General features: G+C 44.1%; 1 protein-coding gene across 9 annotated transcripts in view; it reads left to right on the top strand.

The window, feature by feature from the left end:
- Positions 1 to 23,139, top strand: part of LOC114546385 (AT-rich interactive domain-containing protein 1B) — a 207,639-nt gene that overhangs the window by 13,835 nt on the left and 170,665 nt on the right. For 4 of the 9 annotated variants that reach the window (XM_028565130.1, XM_028565133.1, XM_028565132.1 and 1 more), the window contains exon 1: positions 19,050 to 20,657. The exons of 4 other annotated variants lie outside the window; for them this stretch is intronic. In XM_028565130.1, the coding sequence (XP_028420931.1) occupies positions 19,425 to 20,657 (1,233 nt within the window). In that variant the 5' untranslated portion in view covers positions 19,050 to 19,424. Of the gene's footprint in view, positions 1 to 19,049; positions 20,658 to 23,139 lie in introns of those variants that run through there. One more of the 9 variants, XM_028565129.1, reaches the window with a different exon arrangement.

Below are 23,139 nucleotides of genomic sequence, written 5' to 3' on the forward strand. Positions count from 1 at the left end.
GCAGAATCTGGTAGTCTCAGCTGGGATTCAGTCTCAGTTTCCTTATTATTTCTGCTTTCACAGGGCGGAGATTAATTTGCAGCCATCAGTGAATAGACATGTTGTCAAGAGCATAATATGATTACATCTTTGAATGGATGCATATGGATCATGAATCAATAAATGGCACATGTACATGAAAGATTTAGTGGTTTTGGTGACATTGTCAGAGTCCTACCTGTAATTATGACCTGTTACTGAAAGTAACCCACGCCGGCGGTCCATAATAATACCTTAGAGCTCTGTCCTATAAAAGATCAGTAATTCTCCCTCCCATTGTGCTGCAATGTAACTGGAGTTGTATGGTGTCCATGTTAGGATATTATAACCTTGTCACAAATCCGAAGGCTCAAACTCCATCTCTAAACAAATTAATGCACCACACAGTATCTCAGCCAGATAATCTTGTTTTATGTCATAGTTAGGAGTGCATCTCACAGCAGTGTCTCTCAACAGACTTTGCAGAGATTAGAAACACTTGAGTGGAGATTGGTTTGGGAGAGAAAAGCCAGTTGAAGGCGTCACACGGGAATGGATCAAAAGTTGGGAGTATCAATGAACTGACAATAATCTAAGATGTTGATACATCACTGGTTTGCATTTATATGAATTTCAATTTCAATGTACTAATCTATAGCCAAAAAACCCTGCTGACGTTCTAGTGCACAGTGTCTATTGTTCAGCTTACTACAGATGTGTGTATATTTTCTATATATTATTTTGCAATTGTGTAGTTGACTCAACTGTAATGACAACATTTGTATTTACTGCAGTATGGAAATGAGAATGCACGTCCGATCGTCTACTGCCTGGAAAGTGGGAGGCCCCTGGGGTATTTGCCAGCATAATTCTCTTCTTAACACAACGACCTTACTCTGCTGCTGTTGTCAGATTTAGTAACAGTAGACGCATGAGAGGAACTGGTAGAAAAAAAAAAAGTCTCCTTCGGCTTGTTCGAATGCCAACTGTGTGCATGAGCTTTCAAAGGGCCCTCTTTTATGTCTGTGACGTATGACTGTTTCTGTGTAGACGGCATCTCGGGGAGAGAAACGCTACCCCAGCACAACGCTGCTGTCACCCAGAATACAGATGGAGAATCTGCCCTTGTGCACTCTCCCTGAAGTACGTACTTACATAGATAGCTCTATTCTGCACTTGTGTGTGTGTGTGTGTGTGTGTGTGTGTGTGTGTGTGTGTGTGTGTGTGTGTGTGTGTGTGTGTTTCCGTGTAGTGTACTTTCTGCAAGTGGGGAGACGTTCAGTTGCTATAGTGGAGTATTCTGGAGTGTGATTATTTTTAGTGTCTGAGTTTCTCTCTGTCGCCGTCTCTTTCTGTTACCAAATTGAGGCAGGTGTCTCTGTGATAAATCCATTTTTGGTTGCTGGCAGAATGTTAGACTCTCAGAACTAACAGGGTTGGAGATGTGGTTTTGTACTGGTAATTATTGTTTTTTTTGTTTTGTTTTTTGTCCAGAAGGGGAGTACCTTCCTGTCCCTTTAGAGAACATCAGGATAGCATTAATGCTGTATGGGAAAGTGGTCTCATACTACAATCCTGGCCACTGAAACTCAACATGTTTAAACTTTAACCTTGATATTCCCATGATATTTGGCAAAAAGGCATTTTTTTTCTATGCAACAGTCCATTGCAGCATACTGCTGTGAAATTGAATCTAGCTGCTGTTTTAGGACTTCCATGCTTTATTTGGCTTCTTCCTCTTTTCCCAATCCGTCTTTGATTGTTCAGGGAAATCTTGTGAAATGCAAATTGGGCCAAACAGAATGTAATTGCTGCTGTGTGATGATTACGAGGGAGAACTAATGATGTCCCAACACCGGGGTCAGGTAGGGTTTAATTAGAGGAGGCACAATCAGTGTCACTTCACTCTTGCGCTCTCCTGTTCCCGGTGCCTGCCTGGTCCTGTGCCAACTCGCTCTTCAAGAGAGTTTAAAGAAATGCGCTGCTGATGTGTAAAGAGAGGGAGGAGGGGGGGCAAACATGAATGTAGCTAAGTTCCTTTGTTTAGATCTGGCCTGTTTTGGAAATGGAGCCCTGTAGGAAGCATTGGCCTGTCTGCAGATAAAGGTGGAGGTTAATGAAAGGAGCAGAATGGGTAAAGGTCGCCATTCGTGCCCCTGAAAACATCGGTCCATTGTGAAAAAAAGCCTTGTGATGCATTTAACTAAAACCCATGCACAATGGCACATACTGTCATGCTAACATCAGTAGCAAAATAAAACATTTCCTGTGCCTTTCAGTGTGATCATGAATTATTGTGCAGCAGGAATATGTTGTGTTACTGAGCAGATTTCTTAAACAAGGAGACCAGATTGGACAGATGAGTGAGACCAGCCAAGGAGAATAACTGTGGCCAACATTCCTGATTATCCAATCAGTGCTCCAAAAACATCAATTCCATCTCGTCAATAGATAATTAAGAGGGATAATTGGCTGGCTGCGCTCCGGGCAGACAAGCACTGCTGGTAAAGTTCCATCCTTACCTCAGCATTGTACACACGCAGACGCACGTTCACACACACACACACACACACACACACACACACACTGAAGGTCAACATTATGTAATAGGTGGAACTACTATACTTTTAGTGATTCCAATGGATTTTGAAATTGGGCATCTTTTGGAAATATATTATTTCTACAGAAAACTTTTTCAAGCATTTAAAGTATCCTCCATTGAAGAGTGCAGTAATATTTAGCAAGATTATCTTTTGAGATCTTTTATTGTCCAAGTGGAGAGACCAGTCAGCTGATCCTTTCCATGTGGTGCAAACCACCACCAAGGATTATCTTGCTTTGCAACTAAAAGCCCATTTTTTAGCAGGGCCTAACCCTATAGGGAACCAATTTTTTATTTGTATTCTCAACCATCTTGCTCATAGCTATTCATCCCTTTAAGATCCACTAGTGTCTGTGATGTACAGGCCAGCAGATTTAAACGGACAGGGCCAAAGATTTAAAACATTGACCTGCCCGCTCTCAACAGCTGTGTGCTAATCCATCCCATTGCTCTGACTGTCCTGCTGCTTTTTCCTGCTCTGGTGAATAGCAAGGTCCTTAATGTGTGAGATCAAGAGGAAAATAAGGCTCTCCAAATGGAATCAAATCACACGGAAGGGCTGCCCGGCTCTCAGCAAAAGGCCTCGGCAGCATTAGGGCCAGAATAAGACAGAGCAATTGGACTGTAATTCCCTTTCCAGCTATTAGCCCGTCACAGCTTTCCGTTTGCTCGGTTCTCTTCTCTTCCCTCTCCCCAACCAACCGGTCTTTCATTAATTCATTAATTCACAAACAGAACCCGAGTCACATCTCAGCACTTGGTTGACTCAAATTGGATGCAGGGCAACAATCAGTCCCTCCCACCCCAGACTGATCTGACATATAAAAAAATACAGCATTACTGAGTAAATAGATCTCTGTTCATTCGGCCTGATAATTTGTTGCATTTTCATGTTTTATTTATGCTCGGAGAAGCTGCCCACTCTCGTATATCACAAACCCAACGAGGCAAGGCCAGTAGGGGGGGTATTGATTTGGGTTGACTGTGCGCCCCTCCACACAGCCTTACCCCTACAGCCACTGCTACGCCCCTTGCAGTTTGTATTCGTCTCAAGCTTTTAGCCCTCTAGCCCTTGTGCATTGGCTCTCATTCAATGGTCCCTTTTCTTGGCTCACATAAGGCCCAATCCCATTCCCATGCATTCAATATTCCCATTATAAGCTCATTAGTCTAGTCATTGTTTTGGGCTCATTAATAGGATATCCATCGTCTTAGACACCTCTGAATTACCATGTCACAGTGTGGCCCCTTTGTGAGCATCAACAGTGGGTGGATTTGCAGAGTTGTGTGAGCGTGTGCGTCTTTCACTTGTGTGTGCCACGTCGACCTTGAGTTTGGTGACATGCCAGCCCCTCTAGAACCTGCTGACACACTTCATGTCGATACACATGCCCCCAAATATACACACACTGAAGTCCTCCCTCCTCAGCCTCAGTTCCCCGCCCACTCGCTCCCAGAGGCTTGTCCGTCAGTGATGCGGGAGACAGCGGAGCGAGTGGGCAGGGGTGCTGGGGCTGGATCAGGGTTTTTAACATGCGAAGCAGGTCTTCCTGTGCGTACATATTGATCCTCGGAGGGCTCCCAGGCCCCCTTTTTCTTTCTTTCCCTGGCAGTGGAGGCCATTCATCACCGAGGCCATGACTGGAGAGCTCAAACAGCCGTCTCTGTCAGAAAATGGCCTGTGCCGGGCTGTGCCGTGCCACACCGAGCTGGCCTCTCATCAGGAGGGATGAAGCTTTGACACAGTGGCTCATGGCATGATCTGTTTCTCTCATTCCCAGAATTGTCCATAGCATGCTGGTCAATGCAAAGTCATGCCTCTATAAAGCCAAGCTTGCCTTAACTGCTCTATGGGATTGCAGCATTCTACTCTCACCTAACAGGTTTATATCGATTTGCAGGGAATAAAAAAAAAAGAATTATAAAAAGAGAATACCAAGTAAGCTGTTTGCTCTTTGGTAAAAGTAACTTGTCTTGCTGACAACAATCAAGTCTTAAATGATGCTTCCTCTTTAGGTTCATAAAAAAAAAAATCTGCACTCAAAGAGAACTGAATGTGAATATCCAGGTCATGTTTATCTCTGACATAAACCTTTCCCCTGGCTAGTGATTTATGCTCTCCTGCAGTCTCTCTTCCTTCTTGCCTCCTGCCACACCTAGGTCCTCCCCCACACCCTCATGGTTGATTGATAGTGACTTTTGATGCCATGGGGAGATGTGCATCCCAGCTGAGCTACCGAGGCTGGAGCCTCGGCCTAAGTATGGGCCACGACAAGGACAAACAGGGAGAAAGACAGATGGTGGGAGGGAGCAGAACGGAGCATGGCCTCAGCGTCAGATTTGTTTTAAATAACTTTGAAAGAGGAGTTTGAATCGTCTCTCTGGGCTCAGCTAATCTGATGTGAGAGGATGCCACACTGAGGCTGATAGGACACAGAGATAGAGGAGGGGAGGGAACGGCAGAGGGAGGCATGGAGGGAGAGAGAAAGGGTAATAGAGGTGCTCACTCAGCTGGTGGGAAATCTGCCCTCTTCATCTTTTCATCTCTTCAGCCTCTCTCTTTCTCACTTTGCCCCTCCCTCCCTCACTCAGTTATATCCATTTACCACCAAGCCCAAGCCCTCCTCTCCTCTCTCTTTCACACTTTGTGTCACGCTTCCTCTCGCCTCTCTCCATCTCTCTCCGTGTCGTCCCCTTCCTTCACCATCTCCCCGCCTCACCACTCCCTCCCTCTGTCTTTCACAGACATTTCAGGAAGTCACAGCCTCTCCCTTCCATTTATGAAATTGCTCATGTTATTTTCTGCCGCCCCCGCACCTCCCCCCCCCCTCTGTGCCCAGCTCTTTCTCATAAGTCTTAGTGGATGCATCCTCTCTCCGCAGATATTCCCAATCCTCCATCAAGAAAGCACACAACCGAGTGGCCAATGGGCTAAAAAAAAGAAAAAAAACTAAAATTCATCCGGAGGGTAATATTCTCAGACAGCACGACTAGCCCCTGACACCACGACCCAGCCATAACACTGAACATCCATTCTTAATCCCCACCCATGGCCTCTTGTTTACCTCATCGCCCTCTGGCCACTGTGAAAAGGCACATGCTGCCCCATTTTTCCCATGGCTGTGTCTTTTTTATGGCTTAATGCTCTGAGGCCATCGCTGTTATGAGTGTTGTCTGAGTGCTTGTGTAGTCAGAGAGATTTACAATGCCTCGAAACATTTTTATTTCACATAATGGTGAAGCACTGCATCTGTTTCAGAGCTTTGGAGGACAGTGGTAGCAGAAGTATGCCATTCTGTTAAGAAGAGGACTGACACTTTTTGAGGTACTCAAGGTATCGAGTTTTTGTCTTAAGGAATGAGGAAATTGATTAGGATAACATTAGAATCAGGATTTGGGTTCAATGTAGCAAAACATTAAACCTGCATTCATTGATTTTCTGGCCACTTGGAAGCAGTGGAAAAAGCTGTAAACACAACACTGACATAATATCACATTATGAAGTTATCGAGAGCATATTTCCATATTTACACATCCAGCTAGTGTTGAGTAACACTAGCATTCATTTGGAGTCGAGTTTCAGGTGACCCGGCAATTGTAAGTCCAATATTCACTCCTCCTTTAGCCTTGTTTTGGTCTCCACCAACTCCTTAGGGAAATGTTTCGCTCCTTACCTGCTAAAGGCTTCTCTATGTTCACCAGCTAGCTGCTAACTTTCGTTAACTGTCGGCTGTTTGATGCTGTGCACGAAGCATACAGTGGATTTGAGAGAGGCGAGACTGAACCAAAACATGAACTTAAAGTTGCCAAAACCCTCTACAGATATGGGGAAACCTGCAGAATCCAGATGACAGACTACTATGTGGGTTAGGTAATATCAAAGTCTTGATCAGAGCAGCTTTAAGTATAGTTAACTCTTAGTAATTGGATGTAGTAACTCTAAAATAACACCAAAAACACTACAGTATTGTCACAGTCTTGTCATTTTTTCTTGTACTACATTTTTTCTTTTGTGGTCCTGTTTAATGTTGGTTACCACGAATCCTTCTGGACATTATCATAATAACAGTAATGTGTTAGCTAATGAAGGCTAACTCTCTATGCTAAGCTAGGCTGAACATATCTCAAAGCTACTGTATTGAATACATAGAGATATTATTCATATCTTCTTTGTTGTAGCATAATCAGCAAATATTCCAAAATGTCAGAAAATCCTTAAAACAATGTTGCATTATTAGTGAAATCAGGTTATTTTAAGCCATGTAACCTTAGTGAACTGCTACCTTATTCATAGTAATTGGGTGTAATGTAGTGTGAATGTAACCTTACACAATGGAAAGGCCCCATTTGAATAGGAATGCAAGGATGCGTGTGTGCCTAACCCGGGAATGTGTGCATGCAGGCGCATACACATGTATTTTTCAAGTTAGAGTGTGATGTAGAGCAGAACAGACAGAGAGCCAGACAGAAGGAAGTAAGGAATGAGTGTCAAATGGTAAAAAAAAAAGAATCCAGGGGAACCTTGATGGTGCTTGGCTTGCTGTGGGTGGGTGAGGGATGGCAGTGCAAGGGAAAGAGAGAGATTGAGTGAAGGGTGTGTGTGGCGTGGGGAGGTGTGTGTGTGTGTGTGGGGGGGGTAGAATGTGGCGGCCTGTCCTTGTGCCTCCTCCGCTCTTCCTCTCTCAGCCTTCTCCTCTCTCCTCTCAGCCTGTTTCTGGCTCATTACCCCCACCGCCAGCAGACTTCTCCCTGGGCGGCAGTGAAAAGAACTGTCCTCTGTCGCTCTCATCGACAGCCGCAGCCTGAGCACTGCCCTGCCCTCCTGATATTAATCAAACACACACACACACACTCTCCCACTCCCTCAAGCTTGCGCACACGCTCTCCCCAGCGAGCTCCTCTGACGGACAGGCTGGTGGGCAGCCGTCTCTCCTCCTGGCCCTCACTTGCAAATGAGACATCTAACCTCTTCGAGAAGCAGACAAGGGACAGGATATTAGAAAAGTTTTATTGGGAGGAAACTTTGTTTTTATTATATGGTCTTGTGTGAGTGACTGTGGGAGGAGATGCTAAATGTGTGCCTGGTGCTGCTGGGTGGTTTTGTATTTCCCCTGCATGTTTTGAAATTAAATCTACAGATACAACTGATAAATGCTGTTCATAATGGAGAGTCAGGTGAGACCAATATTAACCTTTTGTTTTGGACAATCCATGTGTCCAGCATAATCCAAATGTGAAAAAAGGGACACCCCTCTACCATAAAAACAAATCTTAATATAAGAATGGAACCTACTCACTCTCAAATTGATTGACAGTTTTTTTTAATACATGGACTAACACTCAACTAAAATCAAAATACTGTTATTTATGTTCACTGCAGGGAAACTGACCAATATTTGTAATCATAAACAGTTGATAGACACAAAATTCTATATATTCTATCTATATTTGAAACTGCTCAATCAAGTGAATACATTCACATTTATGTGGTTAGAAAACTATGTATTGGAGCTTTAAAATCTAATATCAACCTCTTGGTGTCATCCTTTGCCATTAGGGTGGACTACATTGATTGTTAGACTTTAGTGGTAATTGACAGAGCATAAATGTATTTCACTCATGTTTATATTTTTGTCCTTGATTTCAGTGGAGCGTACCTCATAATTAGAGCCCAACCCATACTGAATTTTTAAGACAGAAACCAAATTTGACATAACATTAAGACATAACATAAACCTAAACATTGTTGATAAGGATCCTTTAATTGGATTTTTAAAGAGTTATGGCATGTATGAAGTATGTACTGGGTGAGACATTTTACACTACTACTCGGTACTCTCTGGACAAATTATGCAATGGTGACATTAGAATTATCATAGTCATATGTTCTGATACTGATATATCTGCATTAAGCTAATATCAGCCAATAATACTCATAACAGTATATATAATGTTTCAGAGGCTGATAGAGAAAATACTGCAATTGTATAATGTTTCTGATATGTAAAGTCATAGGTTACAGGGGAGCCAAGGTGGGCTTAGCTCCCCCAAAAGAGACCTGAGCTCCCCCAGAAGCAACAAGTTTGCGGGATCTTGAAAAACTGATAAATCACCATTAGCATTTCTAATGCTTCAATTATTATTATTAAGTAATACATCAAATCTAATCAAAATCTAATATCCTGTCGTCTGTAATTTTAAATGTTTGTGTGCACAACTCTGCCCTGGTCAGTGTGGCTGATGATCTTCTGTCAATAATACATGTAACATGATTAATCTGGACATGTGCTGGGAGTTTATTGTTTGTCACGGCTCATTTGCATAATTATTGTGTGAAAATAGACCCCAACCCCCCAACAAAAAGAAACACTGATAATAAATACAAAGTATTTAAAGTTTCTGTCAATATCTATACTAGTCTTTACACTTAATGAAAATACTAATGGAGACAGCTGACTTGCTTTTTACAGCTGTGTGTGTGTGTGTGTGTGTGTGTGTGTGTGTGTGTGTGTGTGTGTGTGTGTGTGTGTGTGTGTGTGTGTGTGTGTGTGTGTGTGTGTGTGTGTGTGTGTGTGTGTGTGTGTGTGTGAGTGTGTGTGTGTGTGTGTGAGTGTGTGTGTGTGTCGCATTCTGTCGTCTCTTGCCTAAAGCTATCCCAGAGTGCCAGCCCCTCCTGGTCTTACCCTCTTTGCCCTCTCTTAAAACCTGTGCCTGCTGACAGTCTGCCAGGTGTGCCCATACCCAGGAGACATGCCCAGTGTCACCAAGCAAAGCGGGCTCACGTTGGCCGTGATGCCAGCTCGGCCACAGAATAACTTTAGGGGGGGTGGAGGGGCAGAGAAGATCCCCGATGTTGGAATGTGTGACATTAACTGGCTGCCTTCCCTCTTCTCTCGGCAAAGCTTGCGGCCCCAGCTCTGCCTTCACACGCTGACTGGGTATGTGACCCGGTGTCCAAGTGACATATTCTCTGGCAGGGAGTCAGAATATAAAATGATCATATTATTTACGCCCTACCTTTGACATTGTCTGTTAGCTGTGCAGGAGGCAGCACAGATACTGTAGAGCCACAATCTAGCAGGACCATCCACCTGAGGTAATGTGTCTTTACATCAAGTGAAGAAAACCCCAGGAAATCCAGCATTGGCTTGCACATGTCTCCTGTGTGTGTTGTTATACAGCATCGCTGAGAACGATGAGTATCCAGTTTGTCTCTCTCCCGGTTTGATGCTGTGCTAATAGCTTAGCTTCCGCTACTGTGGTGCTGTCTCATGGGTGTTCCTCGAGTCTTTCTGCTCTGATGAGAGCAGCTGGACACTGGGGAGTCTTCGTCTCCTTTCTCAGGCAGACTATGCAATTTAAACCTGCCTCGGGCATGTAGATATTACTCCCCGGCGAGATGGCTGAAAATTAATGGAAATTGTTTTAGAGGAATCATTATTAACATTCTCCTTTGGATGCCCTTTTGTCATCTCAGCCCTGTCGCCTCTCCTGTTTTATTCTCACGCTAATTTATACAGCCGTTGACATTCCTGCCGGTGTGTGAATGTGCTAGGAAATGTGAATAATCAGCCTAATAATTAGTAATTGCTCCATCACTTCAGTGGGCATATATTTTGGCATTAGAAGACTATCAATCATGCATTTATTGTCTTACTTAGCTGTTGTTTTCCCTCTTATCTTCATCATTTCTGCTTTTTAGCATCCAGTATGTGATTTCCTGCCACTGTAGGCACCACTAATGTACAGGGAAAAGGTATTACAGTTTTCTGTTCATGTTTTTCCTCTGGTGAAGAAGACTTGGTTGTAACATGGCAGACTCCCTCATCTCTGGAACCAGGAAATCACATCCCCTTACACATACGACTCAATTTCACACCCCAAGCTGGATTAAGAGGACTCTTCGCTCCGGGCCTGCGCAGGAAAAAGGGTAAATATCACCCTTGTTCCTGGTGCCGGAAAATCCGCTATTTAAATGGGGAGTAATATAACTGACATTTTCCAGTTCATTATGCAGCCCCTGACCTTCACGATGTACGACTTGGATACTTCTCTGGCGAAAGGCGAGGCCTGGTTCTCCCTAATGGGAAATGTTTGACCTTGTCAGGAACTAAGGGGAGGTCAGGGATGAAGGAGGCTGTAATCGGCCCCAGAGAGATGGGACGCAGCGGAGGAACACCTACAACAATTACTCAGAACACTGTAACACTCAAAACCAGTAGTTAAGGTGGCATTTGAGTCAGATCTGTAGTTACTAAAAACAGTTTCTTGCCATAAATGAGTAAATCATTTGTTTATTTTGGAATGCGATAACGCCTATGATACATTATGTAAATTTCTGATCTACAGGGATGTCGAATGTGTATTACATCATCTGGTCTTCAGATTTGTGTTTATCTCTGTTTGTGGCTAAACTGTTGAAGCTTATCACAGATGGATTCAGCTAATCTTCAACTGGCTCTTTGCCTTTATGTCCAACTGTACTTTAAAGACTCCTCAGGATTCCAGATAAATCCATCGCACTCAGTCACCAAAACGTAATAGAAAGTAATCATATCGGGAGTCTTTCACGGATTAGGCTGTTTTGAATATGACTTATAATCTCTTTCATTTGTGTGAACTACAATGATGTGCACTGGGCTCTTGGCAGAGATAATCTTATTACCCAGTTGGCTTTTGTTTTCTGCTGCCTTGCTTTTATTCTTTATTAAAACATGTTGCTGCATTAAACATGCTAATTTGTGGCTGGGCATAATTGGGGTCTTGCTTTAAAAAACCTCTCCCCTGTTTGGTAGAAGATTAGGAATTTCATCTTCAGGATTATGTATAGAGTACAGTGAAAGCCCATGGAATAGTCTTGCTTTCCATTATGTTTAAAGCCACTCAAGCTTATTAATGTGAAAGGAAAATGTATTATTCTCCACACAACGGTATTGTGATATGACAAAAAGAGAAGGCAGCTATTTTGATTGATGGGATTGGTCGGCTGATTAGTTCTTGTCCAATCAGTATGCTTTTGGTGATCAAATTCATCAAGCCAATCAGCTTTCAAACACAGACAAATCCTGGTTATTCTAGTTCAGTGTATTTTCAGGATTGTTGGAAGTAGCCCAACATTTGCTCGTCAGAGCTGCAAAAGCAAAGCTGTCAAATCTTCTATACTACTATGAACAGAAAAGGAACAGCAGCAAACCTATCTTTGGACACCAGAAGGGAGAATGTGAAGCAGATAAAAACCCAGCAACTCACGCAGGAATCCTCATTGATCACTGGTGGCTTTTCATGAGCCTCAGATGTGGAGAGATCAGAGCTTCAATCTTACTATGAAATGATATCTCACAATGTGAAAAGATTCCCAGATCTGCTTTAAAAAAAAAAAAAATGTCAAAGAGAATATTTAGGTGTCAGTATTTCTTCGGCTCTAATAAGTGATCACACAGAAATGGGGAATCTCTCCCCAATAATGGTGAGCAAGTTTTTGATTTTGTGTCAAAACATATTTAAAATTTGAACAGTGCCGTCATTCCTGTGGCTTGCCGCTCTCTCCATGGGGCTTGTCACAGGAGACGTCACGGCACGCAGCTCCGATACACGGGGCTCCTTTCATTTCTCTGTCTGACATGTTAAGTGTGATGGTACAAAGACGTTCCATTTTAATTGTTTGGACAGATCACTCAAGGGAGAGGGGCTTTGATTTTGGGTGTTGACAGAATAGGCACAGGCCTGCTGAGTTGCTTTGGTGTCTGTCTGCCAATTCTGCCACTGCACTGTATTGATTGCGATAGGCTGTTTACCTCAGGCCGCACTTAAGCTAAAGGCCAAGCTTTGTCCAACCTTTCACAGTAGCTATTGTTGGGGGAATTAGGTTACTAGAAAGTGCTATGATGCAGCGATGACTTGTTATTGCTTCCCCCTTTTTGGATTTGTATGCAAAAATCCATTCAATCAAATCTTGACTCTCAATCAATTTTTATTGGTGATCTTTCAGGTAGATACGAGGAAAGCTACGCAGCAAGCTTAGTGACAAACAAGCCATTGATCTATAAGCATCAGTCAACTGTATGTGTAATATCTGTATTAAATAAGACGAATAGGCACTTGAGCTGTGCCGTGCAGGCACTTTATGAAATAGTAGTATACTTTGATGAAGTCTAGTGAGTGGTGAGAAATCACCTGTTGATGGCCCATAGTGTAATAAAACATTCCTTTTGAATGGGCGTGAACCATAATGTCACACAGTCCATTAATATTCTCCTGCTGTGCCCACATCTTGGCTCTCTGCTCTGGGGGAATGATTAGGGTGACGGACGACGGGGCGATGACACAAGAAAACAACTTCCCCACCTCCCTTCATCTCCTCCTCAACCCTCGCTTTTCTTCGCCTCCCCTCAACCCTTCAACACAACAGCCACAAATTACCCACTTTGCTTGCAATATTATCGGGGCTGATCGTTGGTGTCCATAATTAGAGTCTTAGTGTCATCTAGCCTCCATTAGGCTAACAATAGAGCATTGGAACAGGGCCACTTTGGGCAAATAACATGTTGAGAACACTTGACTTTTTTGAAGAGAGATAGTGAAAAGCATCAGAGGCCATTACTGATCCAAACAGCCTTGAATGGTTCTGTGGCGAGTGGCTCTGGGAAAGCCATGGATAGGCAGACTGTGGAATCCTCTCCATTGTAGAAAACATTTACACGGGCAAAGATTCATAGGATGCAATCACAAGCAGAAACACAGACACACACATCTGTATGCTAAACCGGTGACAGTGTTTTCCCTTTCTGTGCTCATATTCCTTTGACAGAGACGCAAATACAAATATCATCACACCGCACGCTGCAGCCTAGTGGAGCTTGTATTTCAATCACACAGCGTTAGATAGCTTGCTGCTGAGTTTCCTCCCAGGCTACAGAGAGAGAGAGAGCTCTGTATTCTGAGCCCAGTCCCCGTTTGATCTCCGTCATCGCCCCTCTAAGACATCATTGTGTAACACTGTAAAAGCGGACGGCTTCATGGAGCGAAGGAAATATCAAGGAAGTTATTCATAAATATTAGATAAGATCAAAACAGCCAGTTGCTCTCAGACTCTGAGCTCCTGGGTCAAGCCATCCATATCCCTTTGATTTTTTTTTTCTTCCACTCAGGCTGAGCAGGGAGAATTGAGTATGCATTGAGATTGAAGGACATCCCCCCCCCCCCCCCTTTACAGAGCTGGAAAACAGGAAAAAAAACACAGTCAAATCCTGTTACTAATAAGCCACTAATAAAACACAACTATTGTTATGTTTCATTTCTGATCAACACTTTTCATTATTCATAATTCTCTTGTTTTGATTACCGTCCCTAACGCACAGCGCGCTGAACCTGTGGAGATTAATAGGCAGCATTCTCCAAACTCTTCCTCCTCTCCTCCGGAGCTGACACAAATTGGTGAAATATCACTTTGATCATGCCTCCTGAACAACAAACAAAACACAAACCTAATTAGCCTAATTCAAAATAGTTCCAAATGCTTCTTTTTTTTTTTTTTTGAAAGCCTTCCTTCTCTGTGCCGTTGTTAAAGATAAAACTAAGTTGGACGGAACATCAGTGTTTTACCTCTGCATGTGGGTGTGGGTAAACTGAGCAAATGGGTCCCCAGAACTGACCTTTGACCTTTTAATTGACAGAAGGCAGGGGGGCGCTCTGATGCATCAGTTCACTTTCCTCAAGACCACTTATGCCAGAAAGCAGAACAAAAGCAAAACGGCTTTAAACAGACTTGCAGGCTGTAGCGGGTTTTTCAATGTGGGAGAGCTCGCTCTGCTGATTCCTTTGTTGATGTTAGTCATCCCATCTGGGCAGAAATGTCAAGTGGCATGGGAATCAAAAAGCTCTCTGATTTATTGCACCACTTTAAAGAAAGAAGAAAAAAAACAGTAAGGAATCGGTGTAGGATCTGCTGATATACTAACTGTAAACTGGATAAGTAATCATGTCATTGGTTTCACACTTTGACCGTCGTATGGAGCTTTTACTATTGTCTTGATGATCACATCAACAGGCTTCTATATCAACTCATGCATATGCCAAGTCTACCGTGAAATAAACAAAGTGCTCGTCTTTTGCATCGCGTCAGCTTCTAATGCCAATAGGGACTTTTCCGAGGGCAGCAATGCGCCAAAGTTATACAGCATTTGAAGTGTTCACTTACTACAAGCAGCATGAAGTCTACCTTGCAATGCTAGCGGATTAGCTCACGTTGCCTCGCTAACATATGCAATGACTGCCGGCGAGCTCTTCCCCATTAGGTTTGCACATCAAAGGCGGCGGGCAAAGTTCTTCACAGGCAGTTAAAAGTGGGCTCAGTGTGGATCTTGTAAATACCGTCTTTGAGTCTGTGCCTCTCGGGGGACACTTCACACACTCCTCCACTCAGGAGAAGGGAGGGAGGAAAGGAGAGGAGCAGTGACAGGCATCAGAGGGGGAAGAGGGGATGGATGTGTGTGTGTGTGTGTGTGGGGGGGGGTAGAAGGTGGGGGAGGTTCCTGAGAGCCCAGTCCCCTGTCACCTCCAGGATAGGATCTGTGGATGAAGAAAATCTCTCCGCTACTCTCCCCTGTATCTCGCTCTCATCCTCTTCCTGCTCTTCACACTTCACATGATAGCTGACAGTGAAAGTAGAGCATTGCTGTTTTCTGTTTTCTTTTGAGTCATGTTTTTCATAACACATAAATAGAGCATGCGGCGTCATGGGAATTCTGTGATTCTGTGTTTCAGTATACAGGCGGACACAATAGCATCCACTCTTCTCAAGTGTTGTTGAAAACATTTTATCCATCATAGCTGTTTGTAGGCCTCTGGTGAGGCCCTCGACTCCGCAAGGAGCAGAAAGGAATAAGAGATGTGTTTTGTTAGCATCCACATGAACACACAAACACACACACACGCACACACACACACGCACATACTGCATGCTCCCAAGCCCATCGTTGCCTGGTTTTGCAGACTGATCAATGCAAATGCTGTTATTTACCCAAGCCTGAAATGAAAAGACTATGGATCAATTTGATGCACTTCCATAGGGTGTGCTCACAATGGCTGGCTGGCTTTTTTTTGTCTCAGCTACACCCCCCTTCTCCTCCTTCTTTGCCATCCACCCCTCATCTTAAACCAGTTCCACCCCCCCGGACATCACTAATGCAAAATATACTACCCTGCTCTCTCTCAAGTACACAAACCCATCATCGATGCATTCTCTCCCTGCACACTCTTTCTCTCTTTTTCTTTCAAACACACCCTCAGTGTGACACCATGGCTGCATCCGTCTGAGCTGTGTGCGAGTGTATGTGTGTGTGCACGTGTGTGATGTGTGTGTTTTAGGCTGACCCACTTTCTGTGCTTGGCCAGGCTTGTGCTGCTGCCGCTGCTGTCTGCTGTGCTGTGCTGTGCTGTGCTGTGCTGTGCTGTGCTGTGTTGTTGTGTGCTGTGCTGCTAGGGGGAGATCCCTGCAGACTCCCCTGGAACAGACTTCAGCTCTCCTCCTGACAGACACTCACCGTGGCATGTTATCCCCCCGTGGATTGGAGACCTCTGCCGCTCTCCCTCTCTGTGTATGTGTGTGTGCATGAGTTTTAGATACACCTTGATTCAGATGCACAAATGAATACTCACAAAGATGCATGCACATGGGTGCACAAGCAGTAACAACATCCTTACTAACACACACACACACAGACTCTTACACACATATGCAAAGCACATACCATCCCAGATCTGTATATTTTTAATTCCATCAACCCTCCTCCGGCTCCTCCTCCTCTCTTCCCTGTGTTTGTCTGGAGTTATTGTTTCAATCTTGCTGCATCAGGGGGCCCCTGAAGGTTATAAATTAAACATAAATGCAAATGCGCTGAGCCATTGCCCTCCTCCACCTCCCTCCTCCCACACACACACACACACACACACTCTACACTACACACACACACACACACACACACACACACACACACACACACACACACACACACACACACACACACACATCCTCGCCATTCAAACAGATCAGTGTGTCTGCGAATTAATAGGAGAACAGTGGGCTTTTTTTAATGAGCGAGAGAGGAATTTAGAGTTGCAAAGCCACAGCGCACACACCCAGAGCTGCAGCCGAGGCAACGGCTTGAAAAGCCCGGCGCCATCATAGAATATGCTAATGCTCCAGGTCCCCTCACTGTCAGCCTTAGTGTTGCTCTAGATGAGATCAGAGCTGAGGCTTTGATCTGGGACACTGATGGGAGCCAGAATCGTCATGTGCTCAAAGTACAGAGAGCAGGAAGGGTGTGGATGAGGCTTGTTCTAATCAGAAAAGGTGCACATAATCAGTGATGAATCCCTAACATGAAGAAATTCTTGATTGTTTAAGGAGATATCGTTTTGTCTACACATACATAGACCAACAGCAGTTACTCTTTGTCACCTACACATTCCTATTCTCACACACTCCCATACACGGAGGGTGTAAACGTGATGTTTTCTCGGGTTGTCCTATAGATAAATAGCCATCTGGTCTTGTTGATGCTATAGGCTTGGCCTGAGTATGCTGAATGGTGAACACCATGGAGACTTTGTAGTTGGACCATAACAACATTCTATAGCTTTTATTCTCTGCCATATGGGCTCATAAAGGCAAACGGCTGGGAGAGGTTTCTGGGGATGTCACTCGCTTTTATTCTCATATGAGTGAGCTTCCATTTGGAGAAGAGAGATTAAGACTCTTGCTGTAATACTGTGGTTTTATTTTTTTCATTGTGTTACACAAGTAGTTTAATAAATATTTCAGAGTTAGTCTGTCCTACCCTCTCACTCATTGCTGTCCTACTGAAACACAAGGTGTGTTTCTGATTGTATTTCTTTTAAAGATTTGTTTAGTTTTTTTCCAAGCTCTGACTTGTACTAACACTGTATTTCCAGCAGGGGTCTTCCCATTGTCATGGACGTGGCTTCATAGTGAATTATCAGATAAAGCAGAGTAAATTGTGCCTCCTTGTTTCACCAATATGTGACCTGAAGCAACAATTTGGTGTTAGAAAAATGTGCCCATCACTACCTAGTCATCACCATTACTATGGTCATCATCTTCGTTGTCATCATCGCATTTGTTCCCACCGCCACCACAAGTCATCATCATTAACATGGCCATCCTCAGCACAACTCTCATCCCCAAATCCTTCTCTTGCCACCACCCCACCCCCCTCCCCCCTCCACCCCCCCACCCATCTTTCATCCACAGCTCCCTCTGTTGATCAAATGCATCTGATCTCATCAAAGCGGACCCTCTGCTCATTCAAGTCCCAACAGACACCCCAGCTTTTTTACTAAGCACTATTTTACATTCATCTTTGAATACCACTGATGGGATAGCATATCTTGTAGACTTTGGTTTTGTGTGGTCCTACACTGCAGCCTGGGGTTGATTTTCTTTATATAATTATATATATATATATATATATATATATATATATATATATATATATATATATATATATATGATTTCAGACAGGCTCCTCTCTGACAAAGTAAATCCAATGAAGGAAATTAAAGAATGTAGCCTTTTATTCAAATACGACCCTAATGAAGAATGGCTTTAATATTCATAATATTCATATTACATTCATACGGAGACTTACAGTGAGTTTATAGTGACCTAATCGTACTGAATGGTAATTTTCATCTGCTATCACACCGAATAGTCTCGAAGAATATGATGTAGTTTATAGTTTGCGATATTTCCATAGGTTCCCTCTTATTACTCGATTGCTATGGTTCTTTGTTGACGGGGAACATTACTCCTTTTCAGGCTGAAAATAAGTGATTGGAGCACGTAGGGGACGAACTCTGTGGTGCAGATATTACAACATTATAGCTGCTATAAAGTGCGATTACATTCTTATTCCGATGGCAACATTATTGCGCACAGCTTGTGGTTGCGTGTCCGACTCCTGTCAGAGCTGCAGAGAACTGGCTTGAGCCGAGGGACTGAGAGGGTGGGGAGAGGGAAAAACAGATCTGGATAATTGCGGAGAAACTCGCTCGGGCAAACTTAACATCTGCTTTTGTGTTGATTTGAAGGATCCATGTGGACCGGAGGAGCAGTGTCCGTGCGTAAATTGGAATTGCCCAATCTGTCTCGGTTATTGTTTTTTTTTTTTTTTTAAATAATATGTACTCTAAACTCAATGAAGGGAGTCATTCCTTGACCGTCTGAGGTACAATTATTAAAAGGAATCTGGATATCATAATGTCAATAAGGAAATGTGGGTCATGTAAAAATACTGCCACAATCAATGTGTCTTTTTTTTAATTGAAAAAAAATCAACCTTCAAAGCATCGTAAAACACCGAAACATCAAAATGCAGCATGCGTAATGGCTCGCTACTCCAGTCCGGATTTTCCATGTGAGGCGCGACGGAGCCCTGGAGGTGGATAAGCTGGTAGAGCCCGCTCTCTCTCATGCCATGCTGGGCCACAAGGGCTCCGGGAGACGCTGCTACATATTACCGAGAACCGGGATGGAGGAGAGGCGGAGGGGGGAAGAAAAAAAGTTTCGTTTAAACCTGGCAGAGGAACTTTCAACATGAAGCCTCACTGACGCACCATTTCACCACCACCACAGCAACACCAGCACTAGAACAAAAGCTTGCTTTAACACTGAATATATTTTTCTCCTCCCAGCTTGTGTTTTTCTTCCCTCTTGTATTTTTCTCTGTGTGTAAGGCTGGTCGGGGCTCGCTGTCACTGCGCGTGCTGAGATGTTGGAGTGACCATGGCTGCGCAAGTTGCATCGGCTCCGACTAGAACTAATAACAAAAATAAGAAATTGTCTAGCGGTTTGGGTCCGGAGCTCAGTTCGGGGAAATCTGGAGGAGGAGGGACCGTACAGCGGACTGGACCGATGCTGGGTGCCGGAGATGGGACTCTGAATAATGTAGACCATCACCGCCGAAACGAGCTCAACATGGTTCATTCAACTTCCACGACTCGCAACGCTTCGGACGGCCACGACAAAGATGGACATAACCTCACGTCCGCCTCGGCTTCGACTAATTCAACCTCTTCCTCGATGGAAACGGGTTTGACCGCGAACCACAAGCTGAAATGTGTGGGGAGCGGAGATCCCCCTCAGTCTCAACCGCCGCAGCAGCCGCCGCCGCAATTCGGCCAGTTTGCGCCACATCAGCAGCGACAGATCCAAAGTAACAACACCGCCAACAACAACGGCCAGGGGCCCCGTGGGGACAGGGGTATGGATCACCAACACCACGGTGGCAAAGAGAACCTGTTGGGGGGCCAGGGGGAGCCACAGCAGCAGCATATGCCAGGGAAAGGTGAGGGGGACCTCACCTGTAAACCCGCGGAGAGGATGATGGGTACCAGGTACGAACACTCTAACTTGGGGCCAACTAGTAACAACTCTGAGTTTAATAACAACTATTACAGTCCAAGGCCCTGTTATGAGCAACATGGCGGACAGCAGCAGCAAAGCAGTGGGATGGGGATAACGCACTCCTCGGCACATAACAGCATGGAGAACTCCCACGAAGCAGGGTACCACAACAGCCAGTACAATCAGTACCCGGCGTACCGGGCGGGTTACGGCGGCGGGGCCTACGGAATGATGGGCCCCTCCGGATGCCGGCAACCTGGGAACATGATGATGGGCAGCAACTCCTCAGCAAGCCACGGCAAGTCTCCCCTGGGAGCCGCTTCGGGTGGCTTTCAGAGGTTCCCAGGACAAACACAGCAGCAGCATCCCTCAGGGGCCACCCCGACACTCAACCAACTGCTGACGTCCCCAAGCCCCATGATGCGGGGCTACGGCGGGGCATATCAAGACTACAGCGGCTCCACGGCGCAGCAGCAAGCCGGCATGGGCCTGGGGAAAGACGTGGGGCCCCAGTACGGAACCTCCACGGCCCACGGCTGGGCAGGGCAGCAAAGAAACCACCCTCATTCAATGAGTTCAGGCAACGGAGGGCAAGGCCTCGGCAGGACACAGGTACGTTTTGGAAACTTCAGTGAACTTGGGTTTATCAGCGCTGGTGTTAATCCACATATATATAAAAATAAATGTATAAATATATATATATATATATCTCAAGGAGGTTTTATGCACAAGAAAGGCCATTACATGTGCAATTCTAACTTGTGTAAACATGTTAGATATTAGACCTGCCTGAGTTGAAACATGAAAGGAAAAGGAAAGAACCTTATAGTAGAAATGTAGGCTTTTATTATTTATTGGCTAAATCAGATGCTGTGTTTCTATCTTCATATTTCTATAGTTTATATTCTTGTGTACTCTGCGTATTTTTTTATGTATAATCGGGGATTTTAAAAAGCAACATTTATGTTGTGCAGATTCACCTCTCTGCCGACGTGGTGTCAGACACGTTGCGAAACGCCCTGTTTAGAGGACGTGTTGTGTTCGAGGCGCTCATCGAACAAAGTAAAAGATATTCCTATAGAAAATGTACATGAATGAATTTTATAAACGCCAACGTTCTGTAATATTTCTCATCTCTTCATGTGTAACTGGTTGGGAAAACCAAGCGGACACACCGCGGTCCGTGCAAAGACCGTCTGTCCCTCTCCTGTGCGCTTTGCATCTAGCTAGAGCGCTTCTGTGCGCCTCGTTTATTCCCATGCAGCTCGGAATTTGAATAGTGGAGGTAAACTGGCTAAAAGCTCTCCGTACTCCCAGCTCGCAGTTGACACCCAGTCTGCCATCTGATTGGCTCCCTGTGGTCCCGCTGGGCAGACATGCACTTAGAAAAAAAAGGAGGATTCTTGCAGGGATCCTTGGCCATGGCGCTGTAGTGATGCTGCATTCACATCTTATGGGAATACTCCACACTTGGAGGCCATCCAACGCAATAATTGAAGTTTTATGAAGGTTTAGGCTGCTCCAGATAATTATTCTCATAATGTTTCCACACTGAAAAGATGTACAAAAACACTGCAATGTCAGCTCAGAAATGACAAAAAGGAAATGTCATTCATGTGGAGTTATAATCTTCAATTTTTGTTTCTTCTAGTTGATATTAATGTATAATTTCAAGCTATTTAGAGAAATTGTGCAACACATGTATCTTGTGATGTTAATAGATTATAAAAAATAGTTTGTGCATTTATATTTTTAAATATAAGGAAAAACTCACTTTTTCTGGAATCCCTCTTATTCACAGCCACATTTAAACAATAACCCCTGCAAGCTGAGTTCTGTTGGCCACTGCTGCACCTGGAGGTTGAATGCCTTGCTCGAGGGCACCTCCGTGGTAACAGCTGAGGGAGGGAAGAAAGTGTAATTGTGATTATTCAAGTATTCCTCCCTTTGTTTTTGGGGGGCTATCCCCTGAGTGATCCCTGAGTGCCCCCAAACCTTGTGCTGAAACACTGATGTGGCAGACCTACAGCAAGGGGATGGAGTCACTGCCAGTTCAGAACTCTGCCCTCAAACAACACAGTGTTTCTCCAGAAGAGACATTATTCGGCGGTTGTTTTTCATGCACTAAATTATTCGCACTGCTGGATAGCACATCTGGACGACTGGAGGGTAAGGTGGTTAAGCATAGCTTATACTGTCTGCCTCTCGCAAAAAAAACAAAAGCAGTTCATTAGCCTACATTGTTTCAATCAAAGGCAATTTGTGTTGAATGCTGGAGAAATTAAGTGAATGTTTTAGCGTGGGAGGGTTTGCTGCGGTATTGATTGTATCAAATTATGCACTGAAAAGATGGTCACTGGAAAACCAACAGTAATCTTACTCCTTACAGTAATTATTGCTGATTATGTGCATATATATATATATATATATATAATATATATATATATATATATATATATACACACACACATCAGTCAAAGCATACAGTTATATGAGCCATATTTTATATTATTTATATTTTTTTTTTAGTGAATATAATTCTAACAAACCAGCCCCCTAAACGCATCTTACATGTACCATTATATACTGTAAATGGGTTTTTTCTTAGAGTTAGTGCATGTGTGACTGTGTTTTTTTCTTGACTCTACCAACATTTCAGCAGCAATATATTCAAGCTACAAAAGCCCTATGTTTAATTCATATTTGGAGAGGCAGCACTGCTCTCCTGTGCACTGACAGGCTGTGTGAGAAAGGCGAGCGGTGTACTGCATAATACTGCCTCCAAATTGGTGCCGTGATATGACTGCGCTTCACTTCAGAGTGCGTTTGGTGGGAGCACGCCTCTGTCACCTGTTGGCACAGTTTCCCCTCTTTCAAATTCAATTTCCCTCCCCACCGCATCTCTTCAGGAGCAAGCTGTGAGCGAAACGAGTGCACCTCATTTACACTGTTGTCTCCCCCCCTCACACTCACTTCTCTGGCCACTCACCAAATGAAAACAGAGCCCTACCTGTGTGTGTGTGTGTGTGTGTGTGTGTGTGTGTGTGTGTGTGTGTGTGTGTGTGTGTGTGTGTGTGTGTGTGTGTGTGTGTGT

Source organism: Perca flavescens, chromosome 20 (assembly GCF_004354835.1).
Source record: "Perca flavescens isolate YP-PL-M2 chromosome 20, PFLA_1.0, whole genome shotgun sequence".
In the NCBI taxonomy this organism is placed as follows: Eukaryota; Metazoa; Chordata; class Actinopteri; order Perciformes; family Percidae; genus Perca; species Perca flavescens.